This window comes from Diprion similis, chromosome 3, assembly GCF_021155765.1.
Source record: "Diprion similis isolate iyDipSimi1 chromosome 3, iyDipSimi1.1, whole genome shotgun sequence".
In the NCBI taxonomy this organism is placed as follows: Eukaryota; Metazoa; Arthropoda; class Insecta; order Hymenoptera; family Diprionidae; genus Diprion; species Diprion similis.
In genome coordinates this window covers 8,131,147-8,145,667 of record NC_060107.1, presented here as the reverse complement: position 1 = coordinate 8,145,667, position 14,521 = coordinate 8,131,147, and the positions used below count along the sequence as shown (strand labels likewise).

The 14,521-nt window shown below is 32.8% G+C and overlaps 2 protein-coding genes across 3 annotated transcripts; one reads left to right on the top strand and one right to left on the bottom strand.

Moving 5' to 3' along the window:
* Positions 1-2,695: 2,695 nt before the first annotated feature.
* On the top strand, positions 2,696-6,002 carry LOC124404090 (serine hydroxymethyltransferase). Of its 2 annotated transcripts, none has more exons than XM_046877949.1 (6): positions 2,696-3,090; positions 4,049-4,245; positions 4,362-4,573; positions 4,683-5,007; positions 5,099-5,598; positions 5,727-6,002. In XM_046877949.1, the coding sequence occupies exons 1-6, from the start codon at positions 2,917-2,919 to the stop codon at positions 5,891-5,893; spliced, it is 1,575 nt and encodes a 524-aa protein (XP_046733905.1). In that variant the 5' UTR covers positions 2,696-2,916; the 3' UTR covers positions 5,894-6,002. The 2 variants fall into 2 exon arrangements, with proteins under 2 accessions (XP_046733905.1, XP_046733906.1); XM_046877950.1 differs by lacking the exon at positions 2,696-3,090 and adding an exon at positions 3,753-3,889.
* A 1,874-nt stretch (positions 6,003-7,876) lies between these two features.
* On the bottom strand, positions 7,877-11,183 carry LOC124404888 (Golgi to ER traffic protein 4 homolog). Its single transcript, XM_046879370.1, has 6 exons — positions 11,032-11,183; positions 10,872-10,950; positions 10,314-10,548; positions 10,028-10,166; positions 9,753-9,893; positions 7,877-9,463 (listed from the first exon to the last, which is right to left on the bottom strand). Exons 1-6 carry the CDS (start codon positions 11,142-11,144, stop codon positions 9,214-9,216), a joined length of 957 nt encoding a protein of 318 aa, XP_046735326.1. The 5' UTR covers positions 11,145-11,183; the 3' UTR covers positions 7,877-9,213.
* Between the last annotated feature and the right edge of the window lie 3,338 nt (positions 11,184-14,521).

Below are 14,521 nucleotides of genomic sequence, written 5' to 3'. Positions count from 1 at the left end.
AGTGTTTTCATTTTGCATCAGGCATCTATCTGAATGATCAATGTGATTCTTATTATTAACACATTTATTATTATTACTGTTACTATTATTTACAATGTTGCTGTTCCCCTCGGTTTTGAAAATACCCTGTGCGATCGCTTCTGGATGCTCTCCGCAGGGTTGTCAATCACTCCGTCGCTGTTATTTATAACTTGTTTGTCTGGTATCACAATCCTCATATTTTTATGAAAGTGTACAAATTTGTTACGCAATTACGTTGATAAGTTGAGTTTTTACCAACGTAGGTATAGTTACTGCTCGGTACCAATAAAAAACTTTTCACCAGTTGTTTTGTCATATCAGTTGGGAAACACGTTTCAACTGGTGAAGGCACCATAACAACAGAATAGAAAAAATAAAGCACATAAGCCTATTTAAGATTTACGCTTCTTTTGTGTTAAGATATACCTATATATAATTCTAAGTTTTTACATTTTTTATTATTCTTTTTTTTTTTAGTTCTCGGACTAATGAAAAAGGAATTCAATTGTCGCTTAAATATCGATTTTTATTTTAAGAATAATTATTAACCATGTATTATTTGTGTGTTGAAAATATAGATCGGTAACAAGCCCTTGAAACGTAAATGGAATAAAGGGTTGCTCTTGTATAACGTTGTAATTAATATTAATACGCTAGTTAGTAACAGAGAGAGAAGAAAGAATCAGAGAGTAAAGAATTACGTAAATTAAGAGGGGAACCAGAGCTCTGAATCGAATCACGTAATGTTAACAAAATAAGGATAAATTGTAATATTGTATTAGATATAGTTATAGAATGAAAAATAATGAATTTAATAATCACGTTTCGTTACATTAAACGTATATTGTGTTGCCAATTTTGGTCGATAATAATTATTATTAGGAATAAAGACAACTATGTATTTTTTTGCAAAACGAGAATCGAAAAACGTAAAAAAAAAAAAAAAAAATTTAATCAGAAATAAAAAAGCATTAAATATTGTTTAAATTATTATTGTATGATATTCACAATAAATATATAATTCAGCGATCATTGCAAGAAATAGTGTTTGTATATACACAGCATTGATGTGCGATGAATTTTGCATTACTCTCTTACTCTTGATAACTTTTCATTCGGAATCTACCACAGATTTAAAGTTATAACATATAAAAATGCGAAGTACGCGAAAAATGAAATGGTTGTAACAAAAAGACAGGAAAATCATCATTCTACCCAGTATTACAACTAAATTTCCGTACATCGATGTCTATAAGTTTGACGGAAAAATTCCTTTCCTGATCTATTCTTAATTGGTTTTTCATATCACCGTTTCCTTTTGTTAATCTATTTATAATTGAATAACATGGTGCCGATTGATCTTTTACGCGTAAATTATATTGTCTGTAATAATTATATTTATTATATGTATACATATATGTGTATAAACATTTCTTGCCCTAATTACCGTCCGGTGAAATATTTGAAATCTGAATAGAATATGCGTATACAATTTGTAATTTATTATTTGAAAATAATGTCTATTAATCGTGATCAAAGATTATATTATATTATTTGAATTTGAATCGCTTGCAATACTATTTATCATATTGTCTTGTATATCAATCAATCAAATATCAAGCAACTCTCACAGCCGATTATAATTGAGATATTTTTCCAAACGGTTGATTTTCTTCAATCTCGAATATAGTGATTATAATGATTTTCCCTAGGTCTTGTCATTAGATCTTTCCGAAATTATGTTTAATATCACTCGGAAAAAATTTCGCTAATATCTCAGATATTGAATATCTTTTTAGTTTATCACTTAAAGTCAACTTTATAAACGTGGTAATCTTAAAAGTTTGAAAGTAAAATTGCATGAAAACTAAATTTTCATCTCACTTAATTTAAGTCCCGTAAGTTGATAAATAAGTTCGCTGATGGTGTATAAAAATTGGTTCACTGGGCGTGGTTTCTTGGAAATTGAACCGGTTTCATTGCACACATTGCGTGTAAAAGTAAATTGCTTAGAATTTTAAAACCGCATTTGCGAACCGGTTATAACTTGTTACGAACTGATTCCCATCTCCAGTGCTCGATCCTACCAATTTATTTCAATAGCGAATGCTTTCATTCTGAGGATTTTCAATGAGAGAAAGTCAAAGTAAAATTGATTTCAGTATAATATTCAGAACGTTGAGTCATTGTATTGAAAATTAAAAAACTCTTCATTTCTCTGAAAAGTCCTCTACAGAGTTTTGTAAAAAATTATCATTTCAATGTATTCGGCAGCTGCATAAACCGCTGAATTGAAAGCTTGAATAAACTAGCAGAGGCGTCAATAAATACGTATATACAGTGTTTTGAATTTCTGATAAAACATTGTTAATCTACCGATTGGTACGGGGGGTTGTCTTATTCACAATACGTATATGCATATGTGTGCTTGACGTGAAGAAATATTTGCTGGCTGTTTGCCGCGGTAACGCGAGAAAGCGTATTGATCTATCTCGTCGCGCGTAGAATATACATAATATATGTATGTATATATATATATATATATATATATATATTAATGCACATTCTCTTGCAATTCCTTAGTAACCAGTACTTTAAGCGGTAGATCGTTCTGTATGCTATAATATGCACAGTTCGAAAGAAAACGTTAATATAGTCGGTTTGTTTTTTCAAATTTTTGCGCAACGCGTACACAGTTGATAGAATTCGGAATTGGTCCTGCGTATTATACGCGTAGCATATCTGCATATATCCGTGGAGACAGATTGTAGCAGCTTCGCGTGAACTGTCGAAAGGCTGGCTATTTTGTTATTTTCAAGCCAAACCAATACCTGCAGTCAGTTTATATTTCCATAGAATCGTGGGAGTATCACTGCGCTGAATACATAAAGTACGATGGCCGGAAATTGGTATAGTTTAACCGGACCGGCGAGGCAATTGGTTAAAAATCTGGTGAGAAAAAAGGGCAATGCATCAAGAAGACCAAGAACTCTGGGTCACTTGGTTACCCGCGCTACATCATCGTTTCACTCTGTTCAACACACGACAGCTGACTGCACTTCAATGCCGGTGAGAAAAGCAAATAATGTCGGGTATTCTAACAATAGGTGTTAAATTCATTTGATCATTTTTTCTCGAACGTAATGACAGCCGCTGTTCGCACGCATGCTTGCAGTTTATTCTACACTTCAATCTATACGTCCGTTATGGATATAAGTTGTCTGCACCGATGTAGCGAATGTAATATTTCTTTATAGTCGATGCAGTTTAGCTTATAGTGTAGATAATTGGCGTGACAGCGATGTGAACTTGTCTTTATGACGATAAAATTGTTTTTACCACTCCCTTGTTTGCGATTATATGTATTTTCGAAAGTGCAACAACAATAATCGGTTATTGTGCAAACTTTGATAACCGTCTCTGCGATAATCATTATACCTATAGATATTACAATTATGATCATTTGCGCAAAACAATTATGTCGAAAGTTGTGCTAACGTGAGTTATTATATTACACATGTGACGCTTGTTTGTGCTGTGCTCTGATTTTACATTCTCACTCTATAATAAGGCGATAAAACTTGAGCGTAATCTTATGTTAAGTTTCACGTAAGAAGATTTCACATATTCACGACCTCCTCGTGTCGCCCGGAGAGTTGGGGTTATCTCGCTTGAACTCTATCAAAGTTTCCCTTAACTGGGGATTATAATACTACGGATCCCGCAATTTTCTACCATTCACCGCTCAGTCTTCCTTTGACGAATATCGCGCGTTACTAACACGTTTTTTCCGCTACATAACTACTTCCGTATTTTTTTACGTTTGAAACACGTGTCCATACGCAGCAAGACGTGTGAAAAGCAACAGGTTATATTGTTGATCTCTTGATATTCTTTGGTAGAAATTGAATGTTGTTGTTCATTAATCTTTCATGTGCAAGTTATAATGTGATTTGAGAAAAGAGGAGAGATTATATTAAGGAACTTGCTTTTTCATTTCTATTAAATCCGGGAATTTTATTTATAGGACAATATGTCGAGCACTATTCACAAAAACTTATGGGACACGGATTACGAGTTGTTCGATCTAATGAAAAAGGAAAGAAAGCGACAAGAGTCTGGGCTGGAAATGATTGCGAGTGAAAATTTTACCTCTCTTAGCGTACTCCAATGCCTCGGATCTTGCCTAGGAAATAAATATAGCGAAGGTCTTCCAGGACAGAGGTGAAAAATTAATTTGACATCCAAATTCTCCTTTTTTGTACCTGAAATTATGTGAAATTGTTAGAATATAATTTTATTTTCTTTGATTGTATGGTAATAATTTTTTACTTTTTCAGATATTATGGTGGAAACGAATTCATCGATCAAATTGAATTACTTGCTCAAAAACGGGCCTTAGAAGCTTACAATCTGAATCCAGAAGAATGGGGGTGCAACGTTCAACCGTATTCCGGAAGTCCAGCCAATTTTGCCGTCTACACTGGTCTGGTTGAACCCCATGGGCGTATAATGGGTCTAGATCTCCCCGACGGAGGGCATCTAACACACGGTTAACACAAAGTTCCTTAAACATATTTGTGATACGGAGTAATTTTTTGTTATAACGGAAGATTTTACGTTATCAAGTTATTTATAAATCTACCTTCAATTTTTCATAGGATTTTTCACCGAAACCAAGAAAATCTCTGCAACATCAATATTCTTCGAGTCGATGCCTTACAAGGTGAATCCTGAAACAGGATACATAGACTACGAGAAGCTTGAAGAGACTGCAAGATTGTTCAAGCCAAAGATAATTATAGCTGGTATATCGTGCTATAGCAGGTGTTTGGACTACAAACGTTTTAGGGAAATTGCTGATCAACATGGAGCATATCTTTTCAGCGATATGTCACATATTTCTGGACTTGTTGCTGCAGGTGTTATTCCCAGCCCATTTGCATACAGCGATGTTGTTTCTACTACAACTCATAAGACGCTCAGGTAAAGGCAATTGGATTGTTGTAAAAAAAAAAAATTGAAACTTTTCTGCAAATGAGATAGTCAGATATGATTTTTGATTATTTAATTACAGAGGGCCACGTGCAGGTGTAATTTTCTTTCGAAAAGGCGTCAGAAGTACAAATAAGAAAGGTGAAAAGATTTTGTATGATCTGGAGACCAGGATAAATCAGGCTGTGTTTCCCGGCCTGCAAGGTGGCCCACATAATCATCAAATTGCTGCCATTGCCACAGCAATGAAGCAGGCAAAGTCGCCAGAGTTCATTGCTTATCAAAAACAAGTATTAGCTAATGCAAAAAGACTCTCAGACAGTCTTCAAAAACTTGGTTACAAAATTAGCAGTGGTGGCACCGACGTGCATCTCATCTTAGTTGACCTGAGCACCACTGGTATCAGCGGAGCCAAAGCTGAGAGGATACTAGAAGATATTGGAATCGCATGCAACAAAAATACAGTTCCTGGGGATAAAAGTGCTTTCAATCCAAGCGGTATTAGGCTTGGAACACCGGCTTTGACTACTAGGGGTTTCAAGGAAGCTGAAATTGATAAAGCTGTTAGTTTCATTCATTCGGGTAAGTTCTATCAGTTTCATTATCACTTACGTTTGAATTTGACTTGACTTGGCGAAAAGCGTTCGAAGTTATGCTTCAGCTCTGACAATATCAGTTCACAGATTGTTAATACTATTTCCAATTTTCAGGCATAGAACTGGCTAAAGAAGTCACAGCCATATCTGGGCTTAAGCTCGCAGAATTTAAAAAGGTATTAGATACTGATGCGACAATGAAGGCAAAGGTCCAAGCACTTCGTAAAGAAGTTGAAGAATTTGCCTCACAATTCCCGATGCCAGGTCTGAAAGAGTATTAAACATGTACATCTAAAAGAGAAACAGCTAGATCGATTTCTACTAACAAGGCACGTCAGTTTGGTGTCCCCCTCGGATTTAGTTGCAACTTATGTATGTTTGTACAACATTGAAAAATGTATCATTCATGAATAGAAACATTTCAGCATTGGTTTCATTCAAAACATCGAGCGCATCAAGAAATTACCTCGTTGGGGATCGTTTCCATCCCTTCAAATCGTTGTTCCGCCTATAAAAGAAACGTGTTTGTTAGTGTTGAATGTTCTATAACATACATAAGTTACATCGAATTCAAAGGGGAACATCAAACTGATGTCCCTTGTAAGATATATCATTTATAATGACTAATACTGACTGAAAATGTTGTAATTGGAAAATATTTTCGTATGGCAAAACAGCGGTTTGGAATATAGATCCATGTCTCATAATTTTATTATCATTGAGTCACGCTCAATATAACGTACGTAAAATTTTTTCAAATCGTTCGCTCAATCATACTAGAAAGATGTACAATCAAGCAGTGACCTAAATTGAAAAAATCTAGGTTTGCTTTGATAGATATAATTCCTTAGTTTTCCTATACATACAATATTGGTCCAAATCAGATTTTTATTTTTCTGTATAAAAATCAAAATCATTTCCCAAACCTGTGTAATAATGTAATAATAGTACGTGTCTGTAGTCTTTTTATAGACCAAAGCTACTATTACATTATCAGCAGTTATCTTGTAAGAAATTAACGGTATTTACCTGCTATGTCGATCATGTAGGGCTAGTTTTTTTTTTTTTTTTTTTTTTCTTTTTTAGTAACATTTAAGAGTTAACATTTGATAGTTGAAATTTACGTATGCATTAAAACTGTAAAGGTATTGCGAAGAAGGAATTGTTTTTATTGAAATTGCTTTTAAATGGCTTATGAGATGAAAAGTATTTAATATCCGAACATAAAATCCTCTATAAAAGTCTCATGTTTATATTTTTTATACTGAAAAATAAAATACACAAATAAAAACTTCCTGTTAGTATTTTACATTTCTTCAAGGGTAATAATGTATCCTTACGTAAAAAGCTAGTGGATTATCATTCTGTATTTTTATTTTCAATATGATAAGAATGTAGAATTTGTGTTTCCTCAATTAAATAGATATTATGCCACTGTCAGAGATTAATTTTAATTCATATAATAAAGCATTATAGTATTTCATACTAAATATTAACTGTTTCGTAATTGAGCTTTTGCTACATGCTATACTACTGTAAAATATATTCGCTCATATCTCTTTACACCGTTTTAACTTACTTTGAAAAGATTTTCAGCCTGTACATTGCTCAAACGATGTGCTATCTAATATTTGTTTACAAATTACACAGGTGCTTTTTCAAGCACTTTTCTACTGCGCCTTAAAATTGTTAATATTTCGGTATACCAGAGATAGAAACTCATAAATATTGCATTCGTCTCATTGCGTAAATTAATATAATTTTAAATTCTATAATATAACAAAAAAAAAAGCGTTAGTTATCGATAGAGCAGAAGAAGACTGATTATTTTTATGAAGAAAAAGATTGGGAATAAATTGAAAAAGTAGAACAAGTAAAGAGGACCTTGTTCACACTAAAAATCTATGTACACAATGCCAGTCAAGTATTCATCAAATTACATGCTATATGGAATATGAGGCGAGATGGAAAAAACTTGACATTGAAAGGTATGTACTGCAATAATTAATAATTACTTTTTGTACATTATTTAAGTTGACTCATAGTTTGACGTCTTACAGCTTACTAAAATTGATAATAATATACAATGCGTAAAATAGTCAATATTGTGACATCGGATGTGTGAACTAGCCTTGTACTTTGATTTTGACGTTTCTTTACATTATTCCTTCCAGTAGATGAATATTATTCAATTATGTTACGTGTCCTTGCTTTATCTAATCGCATATGCTACTTGTGCAGTTTGTATTTTCAAGAAAAAATGATTATGTTAGATATTTTTTCCTTTTATTTCTCATTTTATTCAGAGTATACAAAATAACGCTTTAAACCGATTCGTATCACTCCCAAAATGTACACGGTTATTACTATAAGTTTTCTTTAGAGCCAGATTTCAAAAAGGGCACATCAGATATTATATGCTTTGCCTGGTGAATGTGGAATATCGAGTTTTAGAATAACTATCTCATTTTCGATCGCTTAGTTTCGCGTATTTATAAGCTAACTTATTAGCACACGGTTTAAAAAACAAACCTAAAAATCTCACATCTTTGTCAATACATTATTAGAAACGTAAACGGCGAAAAATAAAGTAAAATAAAATCACACAAACTGAATGGGCATTGACCATGAATTTTTGTTTTTCATATATATTATTTTTTCTGAGAATTGACATTTACGCAAAAATAAATAAAATTCTGTACATTGCTTCTACACCCATATAGGTACAATGATGAATACGTAAGAATGCATATTCAGATATAAATAAACTTCTAAACCTAGGCGTTTTACAACTCTTCAAATGTTGTTCATCAATCTGTACCTATATATATTATTATATATTTATACATATCAGGGTGGTTCTCATTCGGAGGTCCGAAACATATTTTCATTGCAATGTCCCCCAGATCTGTTCTGAATCATAAAAAAATCTGTGTAAAATTTCAAGGCACTACATCGACTGAAACACGTGCCTCTACGAGTTTGAAATTTCCCACTCAGGTAAAAAAAATTGACGTTCGGCGTTAATGGACACGTGCTTCAATGTGTAAATCCAAAATAATTTTGGCGAAAAAGAACATTTCTTTTTGTCAAATTCGAATTGTTTGTGTAAAAATACAAACAGCTTAGACCTTCTTTTTTTTTCCCTTACGGTTCTCTATGGATTTTTACGAAATAATCCAAGATGTTAAACAGACAAAATTTTTCGGTTGCATATAATTTTAAACATGTTTGATCTACTCGAAAATTAAGGTCAAGGGTATTTTCTTTTATCTGAATATCAAACTTCAAGCTTGTAGGGGCACGTGTTGTTGCAAGCGTGTAGGCACAGATTTTTTTTTAGTGATTTGGCACAAGTCCGGCGGCGGGGGGGGTGTCGCAATGAAAATTTTTTCGGCTTCCACATAAGGACCGTCCTAATATCTATCTATATTTGAATGGATGAAGAATGCTAAAAATGAGAACAATAAACTGCTACTTTACGCTAAATTTAATATGTATGTGTATGAATACCCATTTCAGCAGACCCTTATGGCATCTCAAATCTCTGTAAGCTCTTTTAACTCATCTCATACAAAGTTTAAAAACATTCCCTTTCCAATTAGTCTAATTCTTGTGCCACATGCGATGTCGTAGGAGCATTTCGCTGATCATCGTCTGAATCCTCTTCTTCCAGACCATTGAAAAATGATTGTAACAGAGAACCAAATAATCCTTGACTGGGTGCCCGTGGAGGTGATACATTAAAGAACACTTGACCTATTTTATCCAAGTATTGTCTATAGAGCGGGTCTCTGTTCAGGCTTATCTGGTACTGCTCACACAAAACTGTGAAAGCGGCCAGCTTACCACTGTATTTATAAAAATTGAAAACATAACGATTTTTTATTTTCCATATATATGTGAAATCTTTTAACTGCCTAGTCATTCATAGCATTAACAATCAAGCATTCTCATAATGTCTTGAAAGACAGTAAATGAAATTTATAAATTTAAAATGAGAACATATATTTCAAAGGCAAGAATATCCAATGCAATTGTTACAATATTGCTGGATTATTGTGATGAGAAATGCATCATGTTGGTGTATGAGTAACTTATATTACTAATTTTTTAATATTACATGTCAACAAAACTTACGTTTCAATGGTTTTCAACAAGAAGAATAAAAAATTCAACAACGGCAGAAAGTACGGTGGACCACTATTTATTTTTGGGTGTTTCAAAGTATATGAATGAAACGCTTCTTCTGCTGTGGTTTTATTTCTCAAACATAAGTACCTGGAAATCAATGAAGTACAATATAAAAAGACCATAACAATACTTTTACTATTTTATAATGTACATGCGAGTATACAACTCATGTAACTTTTTCAAAACTCTTTGATGAAGAACAATTTCAATCATTAACTTACTGTAAGACGGCTTGCACGATGAAAAGATCTATTTCACTGGAGTATCCACGCTCTTCATGCAGTTCAACAAGCATCGCAGCGCAACCGGATCCATCACTGCTATATAAAAAGTGTTGCCTGGCCATTATGTAGTTTTTCTCTGTATTTAAAAACATATAAATATTATTCGAGAGATTGACTGCGAGAGCTTCTATGCACATTGGTTTAACAGTACAATTTCAATGAATCTATCTGTTATGAAAGAAACATTTACAACGCAAATCTGATTCTTTTTACTTGAGTGTACCTTTCCAGAAAACTTGTGCTATTCTCTGATGGAAATCTGGATGACCGGTTTTATAATCGGACCCTTTTAGACTCCACCTTAGCGCTTCTAACAGAAACGTTTCCCTTTCTGGTGCTGTGGGGTTCATCAAACCAAACAGATTTGTCAGTTTTTCAAAATATAATTGCGAAGGCTCAGTTTCTGACTTGACCAGAGCATCGACAAATAATATACCAAGATCAGCGCCACTTGCTTGCTGAAAGAAAAATTAAACATTGAGTGTTGCTTGTATTCTTAAATGTGCGACGCATGCCTATCGTAGATTAAGTATATGGGAGTTAATATTGCATAGTAAATATAGAAATCATTCAAGTGTACATTTTACAAATCTGTTATAGCAATTTTCCATCACATCTTCGGTAAAATTTGAAAATCCAATTCAAGAGATGGCAAGGCTATTACCATTTGTGACTAATCACTGAATGCTCCAATGAACATTCAACACACATGCATATACAAATGTGAAAATTGGGTAAGCTCTTCTTGTGGACGCATACATCGAAGGGAAGAAATTAGTACCTGATCATGTTGTAGGAGTAACGTTGATCCATTGTACAGTAATTCCAGTAATTCGGAATACTTTCTTTGTCCAAGGTACCTAAAGAGAGGTTAAGTTGCAATTACGTCGCACTTGAAATTAGTCAGAATATGAAAAGCATATAAATAATTGTTGGCTTACCTAAAGTGCAAAGTCCTGTACATCTGATGTGCTTCATAATAGTTTCCGGAGTTGACGGACGCTTCTAATTTGGCTAAAACTCTCAGAACACCGAGACTGCCTCGGGAGGCCATGTTTATGCTAGTTAGGGACTTTTTCAATCGAGTCTTGAGTCGCGTTATGTTGGTAGAATTGGAACTATGACTCATGGAAACTCGTGAACAATTGCCGCGCCAAAATCACTAGACAAAACGACGGTATGACGGAATAATTTCTGTATGAAATTTTGAATCATTCGCTCATGTTGCTTGCGAATTATGTTGACCAAATTAAAAAATGCTACAAGATCACTTGGCAATTATTGCGTGGATGGGTTTTAGCTAAAGTGGCATAATTGTATCGAATTACTTTCTTATCTGGCTCAAGAAATAGCCGATATTTCAAACGTTGATAGAGATCGGTAAACAGATTTAAAAGCTAATTGTTTAAAAAATCGGGGTATATAAAACTACTTTACACATTTATATTTTACTATGTTAAAATACCTTGGCCAGAGATTAGGAAGCAATTGAAATTGCATACATTACAGTAAACCATAGTTCAGATATCAACTCATGTGTTATAGAGCCTAGACATTATCCCAGCGAACGAAATAAAAAGTTGATAATTTCAACATTTTGAAGCGTTTCATTTGAAAATAATTCGAATAAATTCAATTCCGCAACTGAACTACCTGGTTTTTATCCGCTCGAACGCTGAATAAAAAAAGAAGTAAATGTATATGCCATCAGCAAATTCATTTTCATTTCAAACACAATTTCAATGAGTCAAGAAATGATTATCGTTACATTGTATAAAGTAATTGATTTGAACAAGGTCTTACATACCTACTAATACTTTATATCGCCGATTTAAATTCATGTTTTTCCTCTGTAACACGAGATAGTTGATCAGAATTAGGAGCGCCAATGTTAAATGAGTCAGGACGACACGCAGTAAAAACTAGTTGAAACTAGTGCAGGGTCTATAAATATGATTACACATCACATGATGTATGAATATAAAAGATAAAATCAATGTAACAGGGGCTTGATATTAAATTTCTAGAATTAAAGAGGCTGTCTCCATGTACAATATTTATTGGGAATATGAAAATGTCTTCAAAATTTTCGTATTTATGCTGTTTCAATGACGAAACACTGCGCATTTGATAAACAATTTATGCACATTTTTATAATAATATAAGTCATTTCATTCACCTCACTACTAGTTTTAAGTCTGATTAGATTTTCTTTTTATTCGTAAAAAAAGGCAGACAGTGCTAATACAAGATTAGTAAACGCACACGGTTGTCACCGTCAAAATAGTAATCTTAATTGAAAAACATCTGGTCGCTATGGGAATTATCGAATTGCATACAGTGCTTGATATTACTTTAAAACTGTCCTCATCCATTTTGTCAGTCAATTTATAGAATATTTTCATTTCTTCAGTTTCAAAATTGAACATCACTTAATACAAATTTTATTGAAAACGATGAAACAACCTTTTCCGCATCTAGTAATCTTGTTTAATGTGTCTTATTGATTTCTGTGTTCTTTTTTCTTGAAATTTTATACCTATATCTTAGAATTTAACTTTTTTAAAATATTTTTTAAGACTCATTTCATTTACTTCGAATTCAATCATTTCTTGACATGGTGTTTGATAACAATCGAAATCGATTGTTTTCAAGAATTAATTATACAACTTACATGTTAAAGTTAAATTGCAATGTGAATACTCATGAGCAAATGATACTTTTTTCAAAATTCATGTCCAAGGTGATAATTAGGAAGCTAATAGCCGGTTTAGTTCGTATTAAAGGCTATAGTTGATTTTTCATATCTCACGTATAATAGCGAAATTATGTATAGTCGTTTATCAATCGTTTCTTCATAAAGATATGAATGTGGCGTTTAACTTTACAGTGCAACTAAATTAAACAGACCGATTGATTACTTATTGGACGATTGGCACGAAACAGACTTAACGCTGTCCGCACGTGTTTATGTACATGTTTAATATAACTATGTAATCATATACAACCATGTACAAGATTTAAAATCTTCCATCACGGTATTTTATTAGGCAATACTTCATAAACTTCGCTCTGTGACTGCAATGACTTCCTTTCACAAAAATTCGAACGAAATTTATTCTTTTACATGCTTTTTAACTGTTAAAAGAATAATTATCGTGCACAACTAAGAGTAGCATTCTCGTAAATCGATGAAATATATTATTATATACCATTCTATCATTCATTAAATAACACGTAATTCAAAGCAAAATTTTCCTTTTTATCCCACATGATTTTGACCAGTTTTCCAAATTTTATTATATAAGTTATAAGTAATAAGTAGGATGAGCGCTGAATACCAGTGAGAAAAATGAATTAGTTTTATCATCCCAGGCTTTCAGACCTTACTATTAAAAAAATAATTCTAGTTCTATCTTTGAAAACAATGATACCGTTTTGCACATTTCAAAAATAATTTATTTGTACTTATGCTATCTACGTTTTTCTCATAGTTTCCAATACTTTAAGCAGAAACTACTTTTTTCTGTCCCAAGAAAAAATATCCTGCTTCGATATACATCAAATAGGATTGTACAAATTACGCATTTTTACATTTTATATTTTCCCTACACCAAAGGACAACAGTTTGTACATTGTGTTGAATTAAATTGAAAACAGCATAAAAATGGTTCACTGGAGGATTCTCCTCGATTTTTTTCAAACAATATTCGTAATTACGATTATTAGAATTCTCTAAAGCACATCATATTGTCTGGCAAATTTCCAACTATTGATCAAGAATTCATATTGCTAATTGAGCGCTAAATATTGAATACTATTTGATATTAAAATTTCATTGAACTTCAGTGTGTTGATTTTTTTCATCAAGTTTTCAGCACTCTTTCCTGTTTTTCATAATTTTAGGCCCTCGCAGATATAGCTTCGAAATGGTTAAAAGCCAAGCCTTTTCAGTAAAAACCAAACCGGCTGACTTGATTGAATAAGTAAATATTGATGGCGCAGCAATATATAAAAATATCAATGTATCCCACACTACAGCATGAGCTAAGGCTCTTAATATCTATTATTCTTCTGTAGTTTGCTCACCTCCTTATACTTCGTTTATGTTTATATTATTGGTAGTTTTTATATTAATAATTAATATTAGTTCAATCCATAATAATATTTAATAATAACAATACGGACATTGCCGATTCTTATATTTTACAATTATTTTTTTCTTCACCGTGTGATTGTTTCACTGAAGCTACAAAAATCACGTTTTCATGAATTCTCCTAGCTATGTGTGTGCCGATGGTGACAAGCTCTTTAATAAAATTGGCAAATAGATTAGAAAAAAAACCTACGAAATATGAAGTAAAACGAAAATGTCAACGATTATTATACTCAATGCACTATAAAATTCTGTACTTGTGAGCGTTACAGACT